This window comes from Narcine bancroftii, chromosome 1 (genome assembly GCF_036971445.1).
Source record: "Narcine bancroftii isolate sNarBan1 chromosome 1, sNarBan1.hap1, whole genome shotgun sequence".
NCBI classification, from domain to species: Eukaryota; Metazoa; Chordata; class Chondrichthyes; order Torpediniformes; family Narcinidae; genus Narcine; species Narcine bancroftii.
In genome coordinates, this window is record NC_091469.1 from 157,873,530 (window position 1) to 157,896,819 (window position 23,290).

Here is a 23,290-nt window from a genome sequence, read left to right on the forward strand (position 1 = left end):
TCCAATTGGAGAGGTTCCAATAGTCCACTAGGTGCATAGATGGCTAATTGTTCCCTTGAGTAGTGAGATTCTGGTAGAGTGCCAGTTCGACTTGCGAAGATCAGTGCACTTCTGGTACTTATTGGGGGCCAGGGTGATCTTGGTGGTTGAGGGAGGGAAATCAGTGGATTCCACGTGAGAAGCTGGCGATGGAGAATTTGGTAAAATAACCATAGAGGAGTGGTGACTAAAGTAAAGGGCTTAATTTATTTGGACACAATAGTCTTGCTAATTACTGACTGATGGATTTGTTGTGACTTTTGTGTGATTTTAAAAATTATGTTTAAATTATGTTACTAGAAATCATTCGGAACAAGGTGCAGTTTTCCAAATTCAGCAGATCATTTGCTGGGATACAGTCAAAGCTTAAGAGTTGCTACTTTCCAGTTGAGAAAGTGTATTGGGGAGATAAGGCGGTGGTGGATAGGTAGGTGACTTCATAGAAGTTTGCAAGATTATGAGAGGCATAGATGGTGGACAACCAGCACCTTTTTCCTGGGCGAGACTAGGAAACACTAGAGGACATCTTTACAAAGTGAGGTCAAGAATACGTAGGGGAGTTGTCAGGGGTAAGCCTTGAACAGAGTTGTAGGTGCCTGCAATGCATTGCCGTGGGTGGTGTTGGAGGCTGGTCCAAGTCTCTTGGACAGGCGCAAGGATGCAAGAAAAAATAGTTGTGCAATAGGGAAGGCTTAATTTGTTGGGTAGGTTTGTACAGGTCAGCACAACATTGTGGGCCGAAGGGCCTGTACTGTGCTGTTGTGTTCCATGTTCAAAATGAAGCTGTGGTGAAGGTCCCTCAAGGCCACTCTTTCAGTATCCTAATTTTGTTGAGAAAATGTTTGAAAAACTGAATGCCGATGGCAGGCTTTATAGCTGATGAGCTGAACATTGAAGATTATTGGAAGAAAATCTGGCACGACACAATCTCCATGCCCCAAAGGACTTTGGAGCTAGTGATGTAGATTTGGTGTAATTCCAGTCATGTCATAATTAACGTGCACAGCAAACTTCAAAAAATAAGCACTGTCGACGAGCCCGTTTGTTAGCAGGATTTCAGCCCGAAAATGTCGACCATTCTTTTACTTCCACTGGTTGTTGTTCTACATTTCAGCATCTGCAGTCCCTCGTGTTTCTCCTGTTTGTTACATGGACCTGGAGACAGGAGGAGACGTCTGCTGCTCTTCCTAGTAATTGCCATGGGATCTGTTACAGATACTATTGATTAACCTGTAATGACACAGAAACTATAATACGTAATATTGCCTTTTGTCTAAGATTACTATTAGCATTTGCATTGCCTGGTGCACCTTGTAGCCAGAGAAAAAGAAGAAAAGGAGAGCTCCACCACCCCCCACACCCCGAGTCATCGAGTGTCTGTGGATTCACCTCCAGCACTTCCTTGTCTTGAATTCCGATTCCGGGTTGTCATGAGCCAGTCTCCAATGGCCCGCAGTCTGGTGTGAGGTCTCAAGTGGGTTCTTCGACCTCAATAGCTCGCCGCCTCTGTATGTCCTTCAGCTGCAGAGCCCTGTCCTTGGGGTCATCTCTGCATCGGTTTGCTGTCTGCAACCCCATGTGCCACTGCCAAACACTTGGGTCCAGGGCCTGTGTTCGCAGGAGTTTAAAATAAAGCCACTTTGGCTCCTTTAACAGGTCACTTAAAGCCTGTGCATAGCTATTGGCAGTAGGACTGGGTGGTAGGACCCTGCAGAGCGTCCCTGCTCTCCAAGGGTCCGCACGAGTGGTAGCAGCGGCTCCAGCTGCTGGAAATGCTCCAGCATTTCTTTTGATGCTGGTGAGACTTGTTCGGCCCCGGTTGAAGACTGGTCTGCAAAATGACGCCTCTGTGGAGTGCAGAATTCCCTCTCTCTTTGGATCCTTTATCTGAAGGCAAAATGCTTATTGTCTAGTGTGCCAAGACACAGTATAAACCTTTGTTTTGCATGCTATTTAGGCAAGTCAGCACAAATACAGGCGGTCGTACAATAATAAAACAAAAGTGCAGGGTGTAGTTACAGTAGATCCAAAAACGCAGGCTTTAAAGTAAAGTTAAGGCTTAAAGTAAAGTAAAGAGTAGAATGGTATCAGCTTATTGGACATCCAGTAGATTAAATTTGGAGCGGCATAATTAGGATAAGGATTCAGTGCAGAGCTTGCAACCTAGGTTTGAGTCCGCTGATGTCTAGAGAGTTTCTACCTTCTTCTCATGTCTGCGGGGCTTTCCTCTGGGAGTTCACTCACGTTCCTCAGACTTGCGGGGTTATCCTGTGACATGAAGTTGTGTTTCTGTGTGTTTCAGTACCTGGAGCTGCGGTTTAATAAGGCGACAAGATTATTTGGGACGCTGACCTTTATTTTTCAAATGGTGAGTACAGTTTCTGCAGACATTTTATGATGGATTTAAATGCTACTGAGGTAGAATTTTCTTTTGAACAATCACCAACAAAAAATCCATGCAAATAAACTCCATGGACTCCTTTTGCATCCTCCTGGAAATGTAGATGCCAGGTTGAATGCAAGGCTTGGCAGAATGAAAGTTCTTCATTATCATGTTGCCCTGTTCCAGATGAGTATTGTGGTTAATTGGCCAGATAATTGTATGTCGTCTCAGGAAAATGACAAATAAATTAGAGAGGGAGGGTGGGGGTAGATCAGGAATGCGGTCTTGAAAGAGACTACTAAGTCCTTGCAACTCAACATGTTGAGACAAGTTTATCAATTAATCCAATTGCTTTGGGTCTCTGCCACTTCTCCCAAGGTTCTCTATTGCTCAGCAGGTTGGCATATGATTAATTAAATGAAGACTAAATAAGGACTAACAGAATCTTACAATGGGCAGAAATCAATTGGTGGAATTGATTTAGACTGGCCAGCTCTGAGAAAGGACGTATTGCCGAGGGGGCTGGGGGTGGGGGGGCAGGTGTTGGTGTGAAGCACAGATTCACCAGAAGCAGGAGTGTTAAATTGAGGTCAAATCTCTTTCAACTAGGCCTTTAGTTAACTTGATTTGTCCACTTTGAGCTTTCTGCTATCAGTGGCAAAACCAGCTTTTTTGGGAAGGCGATGGTGGGCCACTATCTTGGAGGAAATGTTCCCATCATGTTGGGAGTTCAAGGATGTGATGTTCAGGCTTTCTAAGGCACTAGTGAGACCTCACGTGGAGTGCTGTGAGCAGTTTTGGGCTCCTCGATTTTAGAAAGGATGTGGTGACTTTGGAGAGGGTACAGAGGAGGTTCACAAGGATGGTTCCGGGAATGAAAAGGGAAGCGTTTGACAGCTGTTGGCCTGTACTCATTGGAGTTCAGGAGAATGAGGGGGAGCTCTCAAATGAAACACTTGGATTTTGAAGGGCACAGATGTAGAAAAGTTGTTTCCCATGGTGGGAGAGTCTTGGACAAGAGGGCACAACTTCAGGATTGAAGAGCATCTGTTTAGAACTGGGATGCTTAGGAATTTCTTCAGCCAGAGGGTGATTTGTTGCCACATGCGATTGTGGAGGCCAAGTCGTTGGGTTTATTTAAAGCAGAGGTTAATAGGTTCTTGATTATCTAGGACATCAAAAGTTATGGAGAGAAGGCCAGGTAATGGGGCTGAGTGGGAAATTGGATCAGCTCATGATTAAATGGCGGGGCAGACTCGATGGGTTGAATGGCCTATTTCTACTTCTTTGTCTTTTGCTCTTATCCAGTGATGGGATCTGGTGCGAGGGTGGGTGGGAATTGATGCGAGAGAGGGTCATTTCAAAATGTTTTGTAGAAAGGTGATTAATTAACTAACTGTAGCCAGAGAAGCTTGAGTGAAACATCACCTGTAGGATGGTCCATTGTAAGAGTGGGAGGTAACGGTTTTGACTTGTGAGGCCTTGAGAGGAGGCTCAGTTATTGGCCGTGATAACAGCCTGGAAGGGGAAAAGGATTTTCTCCTGTAAAAAGTGCATCCAACTTTAACTTCTCACAGACCATGTTCGGAAACTGGAACTGATGAACTCCAGATAACTTGATCGACAGGGTGATGGATAGGAGTTACAGGTCGCTCCCAGGAGGCAGGTAGCTGGGTGACGATCAGGATGGGGAAAGGGGATATGCAGTCAGTATGGACAGTCAGTGTACCCTGTGGCCATCCCCTCAATAACATGTACTGTTTTGGATACTGTTGAGGGGGAGGACAGGTCTCTGGCATGGAGTCTGGCCCTTTAGCTCAGAAAGGAAGGAGGGAGAGAGGTGAGCTCTAGTGATAGGGGATTCAATACTTGGGGAAACATACAAGAGGATCTGTGGATGAGATAGAGACTTTCAGATGCCGGATGTTATGTTGCCTCCTGGGTGCTAGGGTCAGGGATGCCGCGGATGGAGTCCATGGCATTCTCAAGTGGGAGGGTGAGCAGCCCAATTGTCGTCATCGCCTTCAGGGACTGGTGACGTGGGTAGGATGGGTGACAAGCTCTTGGACAGAAGTGGGAGAAAAATATAGCAAGGAGATGCTGCAGGAGGTAGGGCTTCAGAACTTTTGATAATTGGTCCTTTGTCCAGGGGGAAGGTACGACCTGTACTGGCAGGTTAGTTTGGATCTGAACTGGAGGGAGCTAGAGCAGCACTAGAAATTGCAGAGGGATGAATCCTGAGTGCCAGGGATATGGAAAAAAGATGTTCGGCCTGCAAAGACTGAGAGAGAAAAGTTGAGCATAATGGGCAATAATGTTCTGCGTGTGTGTAAGGAGTATTATAGGAAAGACGGATGAGCTGAGAGCATGGATCACCACTTAGAATTACAAAATCTGGTGAGACCACGCTTAGAAGATTGTGTTGCGTTCTGGTTATCTCAATACAGGAAGGATGTAGAAGCTATGGAGAGGGTGTAGAGGAGATTTACCAGGATGTTGCTTGGATTGGAAAATATGCCTTTTGAAACCAGGCTTTTCCTTTTGGAGCGAAGAAGGATGAGAAGTGACTTGATAGAGATTTACAAAATTCTGAGAGGCATAGATAAGGTGGACAACCAGGTTGAGAGTAGCAAACACCAGGGAGCATCTGTACAAAGTGAAGGGTGGAAAGTTTAGGGGAGACATCAGGGGTAATTTTTTTTACACAGAGAGTTGTGGGTGCCTGGAATGCTTTGCCAAGGGTGGAGGCTAGAACAAAAGGGGCTCATTGAAGAGACTCTTAAGACAGTCAAATGGATGAAAGAAAAAAATGAGGTTGGGAGAGTTTAGATTTTGTTAGGTATATTATGGTCGTGGGCTGAAGGGCCTGTACAGTAGAGTTATGACATTTTTGACATTAGTGAAGAGGAGTAGGACTGGCAACTCATTGTTCCAGGGAATGTGCAGAACAGACTAAAGGGCTTCTCTGCTCCATGGATGGAACTGAGGAATGAGAAAAGGTTGACCACATTAATGGGATGGTATTATCGACCACACAGTCATCAGCAGGGATTGGAGGAGCAAAGTTGCAGAGAGCAGACAGTTGTAAGAAACAAAGTTGAAACAGTTGGTGATTTTACTATGGATATATTAAAAGCAAAAGGATAGTAAAGGACAAAACTAGTCCTATCAAAGGCCAGAGATTTATCCATGGAGCCAAAAAAGATTGGAGAGATCTTAAATGGATTTTTTTGCATCTTCATTTAGTCAGGAGATGGATGGACGAAGTCTATGGAAGTGAGGAAAAATAGCTGAAATTGTGGAATCTAGGTAGATTACAGATGAGGAGGTGCTTGCTGTCTTGAGGCAAATAAAGGTGGGGAAATCCCCAGTCCCCAGGGCCTGACAAGATATTCCTTTGGAACTTGAAAGAGGCTAGTGTCAAAATTGTAGGGGCCCCAGTAGAGAAATTTAAAGCATCTTTGGTCATGGGCAAAAAGTGCAGGATGATTGCAGGAAAGGTAATGTTCCGCGATTCAGAACATAAGAATGTAAGAAATAGGAACAGGAGTCGGCCATCAGGCCCTGCAAGCCTGTTCTGCCATTCATTGAGATCATGGCTGATCTGTTGACAGGCTCATCTCCACCTACAGTGCCCTCTATAATATTAGGGGCAAAGACACTTTTTTCCTTTATTTGCACCTGTGCTCCACAGTTTTAAATTTGTAATCAAACAATTCACATGTAGGTAAAGTGCACTTTCCAGATTTTATTCAAGGTTATCTGGATACATTTTGGTTTGACTACCTAGGAATTACAGCACTTTTTATGCATTGTCCCCTCATTTCAGGGCACCATAATATTTGGGACATTTGGTTTCACAGGTATTTATGAATACTCCTGTCTGTTGAATTGCTTCATTAGTGCAGGTATAAGAGAGCTCGTCTTGCTCTGAAGCTTTTGATCACCTTTGGAGTCTGTATTTGCCATTTTTCAACTTGAGGACCAGAGTTGTGCAAATGAAAGTCAAAGAAGCCTTTATGAGGCTGAAAAACAAGAATAAAACCATGCGAGACGTCGCCTAAATCTTAGGATTACCAAAAGCAACAGTTTGGAACGACATTAGGAAGAAAGAGCCTACGGGTGAGCTCGGTAATCGCCAAAGGACTGGTATTGCAAGGAAGATCTCCATGGCTGATGACAGAATTTTCATCTTAAGAAAAAGTCCCCAAATCCATGTCTGATCGATCAGAAACACTCTTCAGGAGGCAGGTGGATAAGTCGATGACTGTTGACTGCAGAGACTTCATGAACAGAAATGCAGAGACCACACTACAAGATGCAAACCATGCAAAGGAGCTAGGCTTTGGATCTTGGGCAGTTCCTTTATGCCTCCACACTTTGCTCTTGCCGTCACTCTGACTTGTTTAACTTAACCCCCTTCTAATTCTTAGCACACATTCAAAAAAGTTCTTTGATTCACAGTCCAATCTCACTTCTCACTCCTCCAAGTTCACTGGTATCAGGCAATTCTTATACTGTGCACAGAATTTAACATTTATGAAGTTCACCAGGCTTTGGTGCTTGAAAGGTAAATGGTTACCGCTCAGGAAGGTTCTTGTTGGTTTTCAGAGAGAGATTTGTTCCTTGTTGGACACCCACAACTGATCCCTTCCGACCAGCCACTTCAGTGTCTTGCCAAGAAACCTGGCCCATCAGGGTTTTCCAGATGATAACCTCTTTCTTTTTTTTTAATGTTTTATTTTTCACACTATGAACCTTACTGACCAAAATACACACAAACATTTCCCTCTTGAATATACACAGTGTCATTTTCTCCCTTTTTTCCCCCCTCCCTTCCCTCCCTCCTTCACCCACTCAACGTTCAACATATATGATACATTAAACCCATTAAACAATGTCATCACACAATGAAAATAAACAAGAGATTTGTGTCATCTACTTTTGCACACTGGGTCAGTTCATTTCGTCTTCTTCTTCTGTCATTTTAGGGGGTGGAGGTCCGCAGTAGGACTTCTGTTGTGTTCCATGTATGGTTCCCAAATATGTTTGAATACTGTGATGTTATTTCTTAAATTATATGTTATTTTTTCCAATGGAAGACATTTATTCATTTCAAGTGAAACATTATAGACTCAGCCATCTCCTCTTGTATGGACCACAAGGGTTTTGACCAGTTTCTCTCTCTCTCTCTCTCTCTCTCTCTCTCTCTCTCTCTCTCTCTCTCTCTCTCTCTCTCACTCTCTGCCTCTCTCTCTCTCTCTGCCTCACTCTCTCTCTCACTCTGTCTGAGAAAACCACATGACTCTCTTAGGACAGCCAACTGCACTCAGACTGCGGCTCCAGACTTAATCTTCTAAGTTCGTTCATCTGTTGCTTTCCAAAACAATAATCCGTTACTCCACAGCATGTCCAATTAACACCTACTTGTGAAGTCTCTATAGGCGTTCTTCAATGTTTTTGCAAAGGCACTTGGAGCCTGAACTGGCTGGTTTGAGCAGAGCTCCAGCATTTTAAATGAGATCTGTTTTGAAGTGTTTGTATCTGCATGTGACCTAAACTAAAAAACCTGTCACAAGTGATCTCCTTTAAAACATATCTGTATACAATATAAAATGATCTGTCACAGTCCCAAACATTATGGAGGGCACGGTATCTGCTTTTCCCCATATCCCTTAATTCCCCAATGATGTAAAATCTATCCAAGCGTGTCTTAAATATGTTTACTGAGGTTAGCCTCATTGCTTCAATGGGCAGTGAATTCCATAGATTCACCATTCACCGCCTTCTTGGAAAAGCAGTTCCTCCTCACCTCCGTCCTAAATCTACAACTCTGAATCTTAAGGCTATGTTCCCTAGTTCTGGTCTACCCCACCAATGGAAAAAAACTTGATGACTTGCCTCTTATCTCTACCTATCATAATTTTAGGTTTTTATAAGATCCCTTCTCATTTGTTTTCAAAGGCTCTAAAAATAATCCTGAATTTTATAGGCTGGTGAGTCATCAGTAGCGGCTAAGTTGTCAGAATGTATCTTAACATATCGGAAATACAAGCACTTGGATAGAACAGGATGGTCAGCATGGGTAGGTCATATTTAACCAATCTTAGGAGGTTTGCGAGGAGGTTAGCAGGAAAGTTGAAGGAAAGGCAGTGGATGTTGACTGCATGGACTAAAGATGCAGTCTGTATAATACTGTCTCGTTACTAGACGACTAAAGTCTCGTGCAATAAATAATATTTTAAGTGATGTTGGTCTCGTGCTTTTGTGCTCGGATTTGTAGAACCTGCAACTTGCTAATCAGAGGTGGTAGTATTCCTACTGCTGAAACTGAGTTTAACTTGTCAGTGGTTTCTGTCAATAACTTTTATTTTCTAATTTCAGGTGATTTACATGGGTGTGGTCCTCTATACGCCTGCCCTGGCCCTAAATGCTGGTATGTCAATTTTCATTCATAGCATGGTGTAAGTCATCACCTGGACAAATGCAGCTCCCTAATGGACAGTTCAAAATTTCAAAACTCATTTGGTCATGAGGCTTTGGCCTAATTTGTCTGGCATGAGTTCTGCATTGAGCTGGTCTCTTCATTTGCTGTTGGATGCATTGCTTGCTTTCACACTACTATCAGTGCACGAGCTATCCCAGTCTGGTTTTGATTGCTCAAGGCAGAAGGAGGAAAAGGGTTGTGAGGAAACCTGCAGAGATTTGTGAATGCAGCACAGTTCATCCTGCAAATGAAACTCCAATGACTCCGTCCATACATCTTGCTCTCTCAAGAAAGTTGTTGATGTTTTCAAGGAGTGATCCTACCCTGAGCATGTTCTCTTCACCCCCTTCCCCCTCTCCATTCCATTAGGCAGTAGGTTCATGCACAAACCTCCAATTTCAAGGGACAGTTTCTTTCCTGCTGTTATCAGCTCTTAGCTGGCAAAAAGATGACGCCCTTGCTTTGTTTTAACTATACTTCCCTCTGTACCCAGACCTTTGTCTCACCATGCCTAGGATTCTTGACTCTCTGTAATACTGCATGGTTCACGTGTGTTTTATTATTGCATTACCTGCTGAACTTGTTGACTTGCCTGGATAGCACACAAAAGAAAGGTTTGCACTCTGTGTTGGTACACGTAACAAACAATTTAATTTTCCTTGTGGAATTTCTCCCTGCCACATCCATCATCTGTAGCCTGCCAGGGCTACAGTGATGGGGTAAAAATGCAGTGCTAGAGAAACTCAACTGGTCAAACAGTAAAGATAAAAGATATGATACCAGTCATCAGTGAGGGGGATCTCCCAGTGGCCAACCACTCCTCTTCCATGCCCCACTCCCATGCTCGCGTGTCTGTCCACGGCCTCATGTCCTATCTCACCAAGAACAGCTGTAAATTGGAGGAGCAACACTTAATTTTCCTTCTTGGCATTCTTCAACAATGGTATCAACATTGATGGTCTGGTTTCTGCTAGCCCGCTCTCTGTTCTCCCTCCCTCCCTCCCCTTTCCCTTTGTCTTCTGAACTCCAGTTCTCCGCCCCCTTCTTTCTCCATTCATGGAACCGTCCCTTTTTCCCCTGTTTGCTGTTGTGCCCTTTCTCCCTTATCCACCTATTACTGCCTTTGGGACTGTGCTGCTCCCCTTGCCCCTTGCACCCTACCATTTTATTCATACCTCGATGAAGAGCAAAAGCCTGAAATGTTAGTTATGTATTTTTATCTTTGCTACATAAAGTACACTATTTTTGACCAGCTGAGTTTCTCCAGCATTGTGCTTCTACTTCAACCATAGTGTTTGCAGACTTTTGTGTTTTACTACAGTGATGGGGTAGGTATAATTTGGTAATGTTCCACCTGTTGATGGTGATTAGACTATATCAGTGGTTCTCAACCTTTTTCTTTCCACTCATATCCCACTTTAAGTAACCTCTCTGCCATCGGTGCTCTGTGATTAGTAAGGGATTGCTGAAGGTGGGATGTGGGTGGGAAGGGAAGGTTGAGAATCACTACTCTAGACCCAATTGGTACTGAAATACTTTGTTTGAAGAAAATTGTCATTGGCCCATTTCCTTTGGAGTTATGAAACGGTGCACATAACGAGACAATTAAGGACAATTAAAACAGTGGTTTTCAAATGTTTTCTTTCCACCCACGTGCCACCTTCAGCAATCCCTTACTAATCACAGAGCACCTAAGGCATAGGGATTACTTAAAGTCAGATGCGAGTGGAAAGAAAAAGCTTGAGAACCACTGGACTAGATAATACTTCCCTGCCTGCTATTGGTTGCTTACTTCAGGACGGAGCTCCTGAGGTGTACTGTTGTTCAATTCAACATTTCAAAATTCACGTAATAATGCAGAAAATGTAATACTACACAAAATTTTCTTGTGCTTGCCATTATTATTGCCCAGCACTACTTACAGTAAGAGAAAGAGAAGCAAAAGAGAGAATTCACTTTCATTCGAAGCCCAATTCCAATCAAATAATAATCTTGGGTCAAAGAGAAAGGGGTCATCTTCTGCATCCGGTGCTCATGTTGTCTCCTCGGACAGGCTGGACGCAGACTGGGAGATTGTTTTGTTCAGCATCTTACCTCTGTCTTCTGGAATAGCAGAGATCTTCCAGTGGCCACCCCCATTTCAGTTCCCCACCCCATTGCCCTGCCGACATGTCTATCCATGGTCTCATGCACTGCCAGGCTGAGGCCACACGCAAATTAGAGCAATGACACCTTGTATTCTGCCTGGGTTAGGGTTGGATTGGATGGCATTAGTATAGGCTTCTCCATTTTCCATTTACCTACCCCTGCTTCTCCCCTTCTACATCCCTATTTCTTTCTCCTTTCCTCCAGCTCTAGATTCACAGAGCCTTCCCTTCTCCTGATTAATTCTTAACTTTCCTGTCCTCCTGTTCATGTCCATTTGTCACTTTTGGCTGTTGGCTTGCACCTCTACCCTTTATTCCCTTCTCCCCAGCCTTTTTATGCAGGTGCCTTCCTGCTTTTTGCTCATACTTGACAAAAGGCTCAGACCTTAATGTTGGTTATATACCTTTACCACCTAAGGACGCTGTGAGATCTGCTGATTTCTTCCAGCATTTGTGTTTCTACTGTTATGAGCCCAGAGGACCCCAAAACCCAGCAGCAATCCATATTCACCATGACAAGTGGTTACTTAAACAAAAGTTGTTTTTAATTATCTTTAAACATAAAAACAGAATCAAACTTTAACTTATCACTATTCACTTAACTAACTCAACTTAACCCCCTTCTAATTCTAAGCGCACGTCTATGTAATGTATGTGTAAATTTAAGAAAAGTTATTTGGTTCACAGTTCAATCTCACCTCTCTTTCCAAGTTTATTGGTTGCAGGCAATTCTTGTACTGTGCACAGAATTTAACATGGATAAAGTTCACCAGGCTTTGGTGCTCAAAAGGTAAATATTTACCACTCAGGAAAGTTCTTGTAGGTCTGCAGAGAGAGATGTGTGGTTCCAGGATTTCCACCATTAGTCTTGCTGACGAAACTTGCCCCATTAGGGTTCTCCAGATGATAACCTCTCTCCTTCAGGCTACCACAGAGTTCCTTTCTGTTCCCCTTATTCCAAGAGAAACATCAGACAGATTGCACTTCCAGCCATCCGCCGCTCTGGAACTTCTGTTTCAATTCCAACAAGCTTCTCCTGGCTGACACTGTTTCGGCTCTGTGTGTCTCTCTCTCCATCAGAGATTCAAACTCCCAGCCACATGTCCTTCTTTCTCTCAGTTGCAAAGCCCCCAACCTTCTCCAGCAAACAATAGGAATTTGTCACCTGGTTCATCTGTGGTTTTTAGGTAAACAAGAATCCCTGTCCCTTAAGTGACTGCTCTGCAATACAATAGTTCATTTATTCACGGCATCAATTCGACTAACAGTGAATTCTTCCATAGGCATTCTGTAGTTTCTATAAAGTACTGGGGTTACAAAGTCTTCAGTATTTCAAATAAGATCTGTTTTTAAAGTTTAACCCACTCTAATTTTACCAATTTATCTCCCAAATATTCCATCACACTACTATAATCACAGTGTCTGTATACTTCCGTGTTTCACCCGAATTATCACTAGGACACTCTCCCGATGTAAAATCCTATAATATCTTCCATTGTGTTTTCCTTGAACATAATTGTTTATTTTCATTGACAACAAGGCTCAGTAAAAAAAGTTTGCTTTGCATGCTATCCAGGAAGGTCAACTCGTATAGCAAGTAGTGCAATGGTAACAAATGAATAGTAATTGTAATAAATACTGTAAGGACTCGATTTAGAGTATGTCGAGTACTGCAGGTATGGAGAAGAATGCAGTTGACAAACCTTGCGAGGGCATCTTTTCCTAGTGAGAGATCTATTTCAGAGTCTGATAACAGCAGGAAAGAAGCCATCCTTGAACTGGCCAGAGTGTCCTGGCCAGCTGCATCACAGTGTGGGTATGGTTGCTGCAGAGAAATGGATCAGAGGTCAATCCACAGGACCATAAAAGTGGCAGAGATGATCACTGGAGTCTCCCCACCTTTGAAGTGATCTACCGGGATCATTGTCTGAAGAGGGCATGTAAAATCATTGAGGACCCCTTCCACTCTGCACACAGCATCTTTCAGCTGGTCCTGTCGGGGAAGAGATACAGGAGGATCAGAACCAGGACCACCAGGCTGAGGAACAGCTTCTTCCCACGGGCAGTGAGATCGCTGAACAATCAAAGGAACTGCTCTCTCTAAAAATCCGAGACTTGTATTCATGGAACAGTACTTATATATTTGTGTCGTTGAAATACTTGTCGTGAATGTGTGTTGTTTGTCTGTATGTGAGTTGTTTATCTGTATGTCAATCTTCTTCAGCATGATGCTGAAACAAGCCATGAAAGACCTCAACAATGAAGACGCTGTTAACATCCGGTACCGCACGGATCGCAGTCTCTTCAATCTGAGACGCCTGCAAGCTCACACCAAGACACAAGAGCAACTTGTCCGTGAACTACTCTTTGCAGACGATGCCGCTTTAGTTGCCCATTCAGAGCCAGCTCTCCAGCGCTTGACGTCCTGTTTTGCGGAAACTGCCAAAATGTTTGGCCTGGAAGTCAGCCTGAAGAAAACTGAGGTCCTCCATCAGCCAGCTCCCCCACATCTCCATCGGGCACACAAAACTCAAAACGGTCAACCAGTTTACCTATCTCGGCTGCACCATTTCATCGGATGCAAGGATCAACAACGAGATAGACAACAGACTCGCCAAGGCAAATAGTGCCTTTGGAAGACTACACAAAAGAGTCTGGAAAAACAACCAACTGAAAAACCTCACAAATATTAGCGTATACAGAGCCGTTGTCATACCCACACTCCTGTTCGGCTCCGAATCATGGGTCCTCTACCGGCATCACCTACGGCTCCTAGAACGCTTCCACCAGCGTTGTCTCCGCTCCATCCTCAACATTCATTGGAGCGACTTCATCCCCAACATCGAAGTACTCGAGATGGCAGAGGCCGACAGCATCGAATCCACGCTGCTGAAGATCCAACTGCGCTGGGTAGGTCATGTCTCCAGAATGGAGGACCATCGCCTTCCCAAGATCGTGTTATATGGTGAGCTCTCCACTGGCCACCGTGACAGAGGTGCACCAAAGAAGAGGTACAAAGACTGCCTAAAGAAGTCTCTTGGTGCCTGCCACATTGACCACCGCCAGTGGGCTGATATCATCTCAAACCGTGCATCTTGGCGCCTCACAGTTCGGCGGGCAGCAGCCTCCTTTGAAGAAGACCGCAGAGCCCACCTCACTGACAAAAGGCAAAGGAGGAAAAACCCAACACCCAACCCCAACCTACCAATTTTCCCTTGCAATCGCTGCAACCGTGTCTGCCTGTCCCGCATCGGACTTGTCAGCCACAAACGAGCCTACAGCTGACGTGGATATTACCCCTCCATAAATCTTCGTCCGCTAAGCCAAGCCAAAGAAAGAGTTATGTCTGGTTGTGTGTGCATGTTTTGTACCAAGGACCAGAGAATGCTGTTTTGTACCAAGGACCAGAGAATGCTGTTTTGTACCAAGGACCAGAGAATGCTGTTTTGTACCAAGGACCAGAGAATGCTGTTTTGTACCAAGGACCAGAGAATGCTGTTTTGTACCAAGGACCAGAGAATGCTGTTTTGTACCAAGGACCAGAGAATGCTGTTTTGTACCAAGGACCAGAGAATGCTGTTTTGTACCAAGGACCAGAGAATGCTGTTTTGTACCAAGGACCAGAGAATGCTGTTTTGTACCAAGGACCAGAGAATGCTGTTTTGTACCAAGGACCAGAGAATGCTGTTTTGTACCAAGGACCAGAGAATGCTGTTTTGTACCAAGGACCAGAGAATGCTGTTTCATTGGGTTGTACATACAATCAGATGACAATAAACTTGACTTGAATCCAAAGATTTGTGTTTTCAAGCACATATCTTCTACCTAAAAGAAGAGATTAACTGGTATGGGATTGTTTCTTTAATATGTTACTAACTTTCCCAATATAGCGGGAGGTAAGGATGGAATTGATGGCGGGGATTTGGTTTGCCTGATGACCTGATCTGAGTTTACAACTTAGTGCAGTTTCTTGCTGTCTTGGGCAGAGCAGTTCCAAGCTGCAGTGCATCCAGCTACAGTAAGTACTGTAGATATTTAATGAGCGCTGCAATGTTTTGTCCAACTACTGGTTGCCCAGCAAGAGGAAGGGTGTCAATGAGTTGGGAGGAGTGCAGAGGAGACGAACCAGGATCTCAGTGGGACTGGAGGGCTTGAGTTCCGTGGAGAGGTTAGATAGGCTGGGTCTCTATTTCTTGGAATGTAGGAGGGAAAGGGATGACTTTAAACGTTTATAAAATCATGAAGGGCGTGGTTGAAAAGTGAACGCTCCGGCTTTCTATCAGGGCAGATCATTCTAGGTTTAAAGGGAAAGATTTGAGGGTCCTGAGGGGCAACTTTGTCACAGGGTAGTCCATATGTAGAAGGAGTACCCAGAGGGCAAAGTATAATTATGATGTTCAAAAGGTATTCGGGCAGATACATGGATGCAAAGGGTTTAAAAAGACATAGGGAAAATGCTGGTAATAAGACTGGCCTTGGATATCAACTTGATCAGTATGGATGATTTGGGTTGAAGGGCCTTTTCTGTGCTGTATGCCTGACATTCCAATGTTAAATCGCTTCTAACAGGCACTGGAATAAACAGTGCCAGGATTTTCTTTTTAACAGAATCCTGTAAAATTAATTTGTAGGGTAGAAAATAAGATTAATTCAAGGTTAGACATACAGTATGAGGGAAAAATGGGGATTAATTGTAGCAAAATCCAAAAGATTTGGGCATGTGGAGTAGGAACAGAAAGGGCTATGTACCGTTCGGTGTCTCTGACTGTGGTTGTAGCAAAAGAAATGAGTTTACGATTGATTTAATGATTTAATTCATGTATAAAGATGGTTAAATATAGCATTTAATTATCTTGCTTTGTGACTCTTGGCAGTGTTCATAGCTTATTAACTGGGAGTAGCTGTCCTTCAAGGATTATGTTGAAGCATTGAAATCAAGGCCTCTTTGTTCCTTGCCCCATACATGATTAGAAGATGCTGGGAAAATTATATTGAATAGAGCATAGGTCACGAAGCAAGAACTAATCCAAGACTGGTTGCTTCATTTTGGAATAAAGGGAATCCAAAAGAAATAAAACCTGCATCCAGAGTGTAGGATCTCAATAGAATCGGGCTCCACACTGTCTGTAAATCATTACATCAGCTCTGCAACAGTCGTCAATTTTAAGTGATTTAACGTTGAACAAAAGTTTAATCTTGCCCCAAAAGTAAAATAAATGAGGAGGGTTGGGGGAGAAAATGTGGGGAAAAACTTTGTAGATTAACCTTTGGGCCAATGGGATGTCATCTCATTGAAGTTATTGTACCTTTTTCTTAGGATGGATCATTGCTAATGTGGGTTTGATCTTTGCTGTTCAAGCAATAAAGATGTGTATTCGTTTGTGTTTGCAGTTACTGGTTTTGACTTGTGGGGAGCAGTACTAACCATGGGTTTGGTCTGTACACTCTATACTGCAGTGGTAAGTAATCAGTGCACCAGAATGCCTTGGCTTTTCAAATGCTGCTTTCTGAAATCGGTAACATGATGTGTAGTTCAGTCTATGTTGCAAAATGGTGAGCGCGTTAGACATAAGTGCACATAGTTAAACAAGAAAATCTGCAGATGGTGGGTTGAATGCATCGCACATAAGTACCGGAGAGTGTCAACAGGTCACGGTGCATCTATTGAAAGTAAAGGGGGACCACGTTTCATCAACATATGAATAAAAGACAGGTGTACCTGAATAAAAAGGAGGGGGGGGGGAAGGAGTGAGGAAGGGAGCACAGGCTAACAAAATAGATAGAGGTTGGGGGAGGGTAAAAGAGAAAATAATACTGCTGAGGTGACAGGATGGAGGGTAGCTCTCTGAAAGAAGCGGGAAGATGTACAGAAGTACTGGAGAAACAGCAGATGCAAGTGTACCATAAAATTCCACATCTAACTTCACTAGAGCTTCTAGCAATGATGTGAGCATGTGGCTATTCAACCCTTCTACCTCTTCTATCATCTCATGCTGATCTGTACCCTAAACTCTATTTAGTCTACCAGAGAAAAACTTTAATTGGTATCATTTTGGATTTTTCAGTTGGTCCATGATCCCAACACTCTTTGGGGATTTTGTTCTCCAGTATAGGGTGATACATGAATGGGAGAGGTTTAGTGAGATGTGGGCCAAACATAGGCAGGTGGGACTAGTGTTGGGTAGGCCACTTTGGTCATCATGAGCCAAATGGGGCCAAGGGATCTCTTTCTACTAAATATGATTCAGTGAAGGGAAAGAAGAAAATCTGGAGATGAAATACATTTGATAGATTAGAGTGGAACTTTTTATTTAAGGTATTAGTAAAGTTTGGATTAGGATTAAATTTTTAAAATTGGATAACAGTCCTAAAGCTAAAGTAGTAACAAATGGGCAAGTGTCTATGCTATTTAAGTTAGAAAGATCAAGTAGACAAGGCTGTCCTTTGTCACCAGCTTTATTTGTTTTAGCCATAGAACCACTTGCACAGTTGATTCGCTCTGATTTACAAATTAAGGGTTTTACGGTGGGTCAGGAGGAACATAAAATTAGTTTATTTGCAGATGATGTTTTAATATATTTGAGTTGTATGCTCAACTGGAAGAATATGGAAAAGTTTCGAGATACAAAATAAAAGTGAAATTATGCCTTTGACAGCAGGTAACTGTATTCAGTATCAAAGGAACACTCCGTTTAAAAGGTCAAAAGAAAGTATAACATATTTCGGAATATGCATGGATAGTAATTTGAACAATTTATATTAATTGAATTATTTATCTTTAAAAAGATTGAGTGTAGCGGTGGCTACACTTGCTAACTGAAGGATCGCACAACCAGAAGGGTTGAGTTCAGTGAGCAAAAACTGATTTATTGCAGGCTGTCGGGCTGGTCTTGTACTCCCAGCCTGGACCTGGCTGAGAACCGCACTGGAGGGCTCCGACTTTACCGGGGCGTCACTTGGGTCCCCAAGCGCAGGCTTCTGAGTCCGGTGCTGAGTTCGGGAGGAAACCCCCGGTGGCGCCATTTTGGCCGGCTGCCCCGCCGCGTGCGTGACAAGCGGGGCCGGTTTGCCTGCCTAATGGCGTACCGCCACATGAGAGATTTTTTTTTAATGGATAAATAGACCCATGACTTTAGTTGGAAGGGTGAATTGTATAAGGATCAGCATATTTCCAAGGATACAATATCTTTTTCAGATGTTACCCCAAAAATATTTTCAAGATTTAAATAAACAAATAAGGAAATTTCTTTGGAAAGGTAAAATGGTGAGAGTCTCTATAGAAAAGTTGACATGGAAATATGAATTTTGAGGATTACAGGTTCCCAATTTTAAGAATTATTATCGAGCAGCATAGGTGAGGTTCCTGGCTTCTTTTTTTGAAAATAGAAGCCCATGGATTAATATAGAATTGAATAAAATAAGAGAAAACAAAGCAGAGGAAATTGTATATAAATGGGAATCAAAACTGTTGATTTCTGATAAGAAGATCCCATTATTGAAACATTTACTTAATGTTTGGAATAAAATAAATCAGGATATCGGAGGAGGGCCTATATCAGCTAAAATGCCATTGATTAATCCTCTTGGTCTTTTGAAGGATGATCAGTTTTTAAATATGGTATCGTAGAGGGATTGTTAATGTGGAAGACTGTTATGACAGAGGTCAATTAATGTCATTTGAGCAATTGAGAAACAAATATGCTATACAACGTAATTCCTTTTTTTTGTTTCTTTCAGTTAAGAGCATATTTGAGAGATAAATTGGGACCAACAATTTCTGTCTAGCTGTACTGAAGCAGAACTTCTTATGAGGAGAGGGATTGTTAAAATTTTATTTCTTTGATATACTCATTATTAGAAGCAGAAACTCCTAAATTTGGATTCTATAGATCGAGGCAGAGATGGTAAACAGATTTGACTATTACAATAGACAAACAAATGTGGGAAGATTTATGTAGGGATTGTATGACTAATATTATTAATGTAACATATAGATGAGTTCAATACAATTTTTTACATCATTTATATCATACACCATAGAAACTGAATAGACTGAAATCAGATTTGTCAGATCAGTGTTTTAGATGTAATGAAGATGTTGGATCTTTCCTTGGGATCTTGTCCCAATGTGAGACCTTTTTGATGATCGTAGGTAATTTTTTGGAATAAGTTCCATTAAATCCTGATGTATTTTTACTAGGAAATATTGAATACACAAATCCTAAATTGAAATGATCAATTTATCATTTGAAAGTTGTTAAATTAGCATTAGCGACAGCAAAAAAAATGTATTGCAATTACTTGGAAATCGGATACACATTTAACTATGTCAAGGCGGCACGCTGGGATTCAAAGTTGTATTCCTTTGGGAAAAATTATGTATAATTTTGGAAATAAATACTCTGTTTTTACAAATCTGCTGCCCGTACACTCAAATAATGGGACTGAATTTGTAGTGATATCCTTTTTATTCCTCTAGCTCTGTGTTTACGTTAGAACTGATGAACTTCACGACATCTCTCTCTACAATCCAAAGATTATTTTTTACTTTCTCTTTTCTCGTTACCCTTTTTATACCTGTAATTTTTTTTTACTTTTATCAATTTGTATATTGTTGGTTTTTTTGCTTTGGTGAGGAGGTTGGATGGGAGGGAGGGATTTTGGGGTGGGGTGAAAATCATAATGTATGTATCAATTTTTTTAAATATTTGTATTATAATAAGTATATTTACTACATGTATGGAATATTAAATAAAATATTTTAAAATAAAGAAAATCTGGAGATTTTCTGCACATTGGTGCAGTTCTTTGACTCTGGCTGTGTACCTGGAATGGCTTGCCAGGGTGAGCGATTGAAGCAGACATGACAGTACCGTTTAAGAAGCTTCTGGCTAGGCACATTAATATATATTTTTTTAAATATTAAATTTCATTTGGAGATGCAGCATGGTGTCCGTTTCTTCTGGCCCATGAGCCCATGCAGCCCAAGTGCATCCATGTAACCAATTAACCAACTAGCCCCGTGCATCTTTGGAAACCCACGTGGGCATGGGGAGAAGGTACAGACTTCGTACATACTGTGCTGGCATCAAACCTGGGTCGCTGCCGATGTACTAGTGTCTGCACTAAGCGCTACACTAACCATTCCACCCAAGTGCTAATTGCGCTACCCCACTCAAGGGAACGGAGCAGTACAGATCATCTGCAGGCGGAAAAAGTTTGGTTTAATCATATTCCGTGCAGATGCTGTTGCCTTGAAGAGCCTGATCTTGTGCTGTACTGTACTTTCAGTGGTGTTGCTGTATCTTTTACATCTTTCTGTGGAGAAAGACAGAACCTCCTTAATATCTTAAAAGCCAGCTTCTGTGATGCCTTTCTCAGTGAGTCACTGGGTCACGTACATGGGAATATAGAGTGCAACCTAAGAACTTTGGATCCAGAACGGAGAATGAAATTTTGGGTCAAGCTAATGCCAAAGTTTAACCTGGCCTTGACTTCCCCCTTTCTTTTTCTCTCTCCCCCCATCTCTTCCTTTCTGTCACTCCCAGGGGGGACTGAAAGCTGTAATCTGGACAGACGTCTTTCAGACACTAGTGATGTTTTCTGGGCAGCTGGCTGTCATCATCATCGGAGCAAAGCAGGCGGGAGGCATGGGAGAGGTGTGGCAATCCGCCATAAAGGGCAACAAGATCGCGGGAATCGAGTAAGTGTGGAATATCTTTTGCAAATTTTTTTTGTTTATTTGTTGCATGCCATCTAATAGAGTAAGAAAGGTTCTTCTGTGAGCAAATTAACGGGTTATCTCTGACATACTGCTGTGTGAAGAGCACAATTTACAGAGGTTAGTTAAGTTAGGAAAACCAAGATTAACCAGGGGCAGCATGGTTGCATTATTGTGGGGTGCATTCAGGAGCCTGACGGCTGTAGGAATGAAATTTCCTGCAGGTGCATAGCTTCACACGCTTGACGTTTCTCCCTCATCGTACAGAGAGCAGATGTCCGGGGTGCGATGGGTCCTTCAGTATGTCGGCTGTCTTCCCCTAGCCAGTGGGAGATGGAGTCCATGGAGGGAAAGGACATTTATGTTATGTCTGAACTGTATTCTGTAGCTTCTTCCAACCTTGAGCAGATCAGCTTCCAAAACATGTTGTAATGCATCCAGCAAATATGTCTCTCTAGAAGTTGTTGATGGACAAGAGGGACATGCCAAACTTCCTTTGTTTTCTTAACAAAAAAGTATTGTGAGTGATTTCACTGGAGAGCAGATTTTGGGTCATTACAAATCTTCAGACAAGCATCAGTGGAGGGCTGTTGTTGTGGAAGGTTGTGATCAGGAATGTACTTCCTCAAAATACAGTGAAAACATTGGGTGAATTTGTAGGAGAAACTGTTGTGGGGATCTTGGGAAGAGCAGCAGAATGGGAAGAATGCTGTCTCTCTTTCTCCCACAGAAGAGCCAAGCTAAGGTACCAATAATGGAGTAATGAAGAGTTGGTAAAGCAGAACTCTTGAAAATATCATCTGAGCCACACATCTGACACTAATGGGACAAAAACATTCCCTCTACCTGTGATGTAAGACTTGTTGAGTGTTATCGCCATCGCCAATTATATAAAAAAAAAGATGGTGGAGCTGCTGTTATTGGCAGTGCTACCACTGGTACAGACCCGGGAGAGCGAGGAGCTGAGACACACCTGCTCTGCAGGATCCTACCGCCCACTCCTAATACTAAATGCTCCGCACAGGCTTTAAAAGTCCTGTTAAAGGATCAGACAGTTTTTTTTTAAAACCTGGAACCATGGGATCTATGCCCAAGATGGCAGCACCTGTGCTGGGCAACATTACGCAAGGGGTTGCAACCTTTGGCAGAGCAGATGTATTAGCGCCAGAAGTGGGGAGAACCTCCCTCGTGGAGAAACAAGGGAGACAGCCCCACAGGGAAGGTGACCAAGGCAGTGGATCAGCAAGGGCTTGAGAATTGAAGGACCCACATAGGCTGCGGGCTGTTGGTGGCTCGCGGTCGAAGAACTCTCACGGGCTGCGGCTGCTGGACAGTGGCTCGTGGGTGCTGAGAGCAAGAAGGGCTCCTGACGGGTCTCGGGTGCTGAATGCTTCCAGATCGTATCGGAGATTTGGATCGGAAGCGTGGGTTGCTGAGGGTTCATGCAGCTGCAGATGCTGCCAGGAGGGCTGGACGTGAATCCACGGACACTCGGCGTCTCTGAAGGGATTCTCTTCTGTTTCTCTTTCTCCTGTTGTTAGGTGCGCGGGGCCCATGGAGAGTCTTTGCCTTACAGCAGAAAAAAGTCGAAGTATATCATGTATGTTACATTTTAATGACCATTAAAAAAAAAAGTTTGAAAACTTGCAGTATTTTGCTTCTGGAGAGCAATGCTAACCCATTTTGTACAAAAATTCCAACATAAATCTTTTGACCGTAGATTTTACCTGATGTGCATCAAACCCATGGTGGGCAGAGTGATTTGCTCTGTGTTGTTCCTCTCTGAAATAATTGTTCTCTTATCCCTCTGCAGCTTCAATCCTGACCCCTTTGAGCGCCACACCTTCTGGACATTGTCCTTTGGTGGTGTGTTCATCATGCTGGCTCTGTATGGGGTGAACCAGGCTCAGGTTCAGCGATACCTCAGCTCGCGATCGGAGAAGCAAGCGATATTGTGAGTGGTAGTGTTTGTCATTCTGCTTTGCAGCACGGAAACAGGCCCTTCCACCCAACGTGTCCATGCCAAAGGCACCTGGCATGTTGTCCCACACTGGGGCAGGACACTGAGCACGAACGTTGGGATCCCCTGATATAACTGCAGAGATCAAGCCAACTTCGGCTGTCGTGACCACAAAGCCATTTTTGCTTTTTTATTCTGTTCAAAACACTGAATCAAAGCATATTTGCACTACAGAATCATTGATTTTTTTTTTTTGTTGCTGTCTTATTGCAGTCCCAACCTCTGTCCCCTAAACAATGTGAACCTTTAATATGTTCTGATCTGTAATTACTGGTAACTCCTTATTTACCAGGTTCAGTTCTGAAACCCACAGTACTCTTGAAATTGTCAATTTTAAAATTTTCATCTTTCAGCCCATCCCTCATCTACCTTTCCAAGTCTTGATGTCTTTTTGGGTGAGTTCCAGATTTCCAACCACACCCCCCACCCCCGCCTGGTCCCTTGAGCATTCAATTGTCACCCCTTAATAGCCTCAACTAAACTTTTGCCATCT

At 43.0% G+C, this 23,290-nt stretch overlaps 1 protein-coding gene across 4 annotated transcripts in view; it reads left to right on the forward strand.

The window, feature by feature from the left end:
- The window catches only part of slc5a6a (solute carrier family 5 member 6a), a 76,441-nt gene that overhangs the window by 12,726 nt on the left and 40,425 nt on the right, over positions 1-23,290 (forward strand). For all 4 annotated transcript variants that reach the window (XM_069942374.1, XM_069942367.1, XM_069942355.1 and 1 more), the window contains 5 exons: positions 2,342-2,407; positions 8,807-8,858; positions 16,448-16,515; positions 20,605-20,759; positions 22,591-22,731. In XM_069942374.1, coding sequence (XP_069798475.1) covers positions 2,342-2,407; positions 8,807-8,858; positions 16,448-16,515; positions 20,605-20,759; positions 22,591-22,731 — 482 coding nt within the window. The remainder of the gene's footprint in view (positions 1-2,341; positions 2,408-8,806; positions 8,859-16,447; positions 16,516-20,604; positions 20,760-22,590; positions 22,732-23,290) is intronic.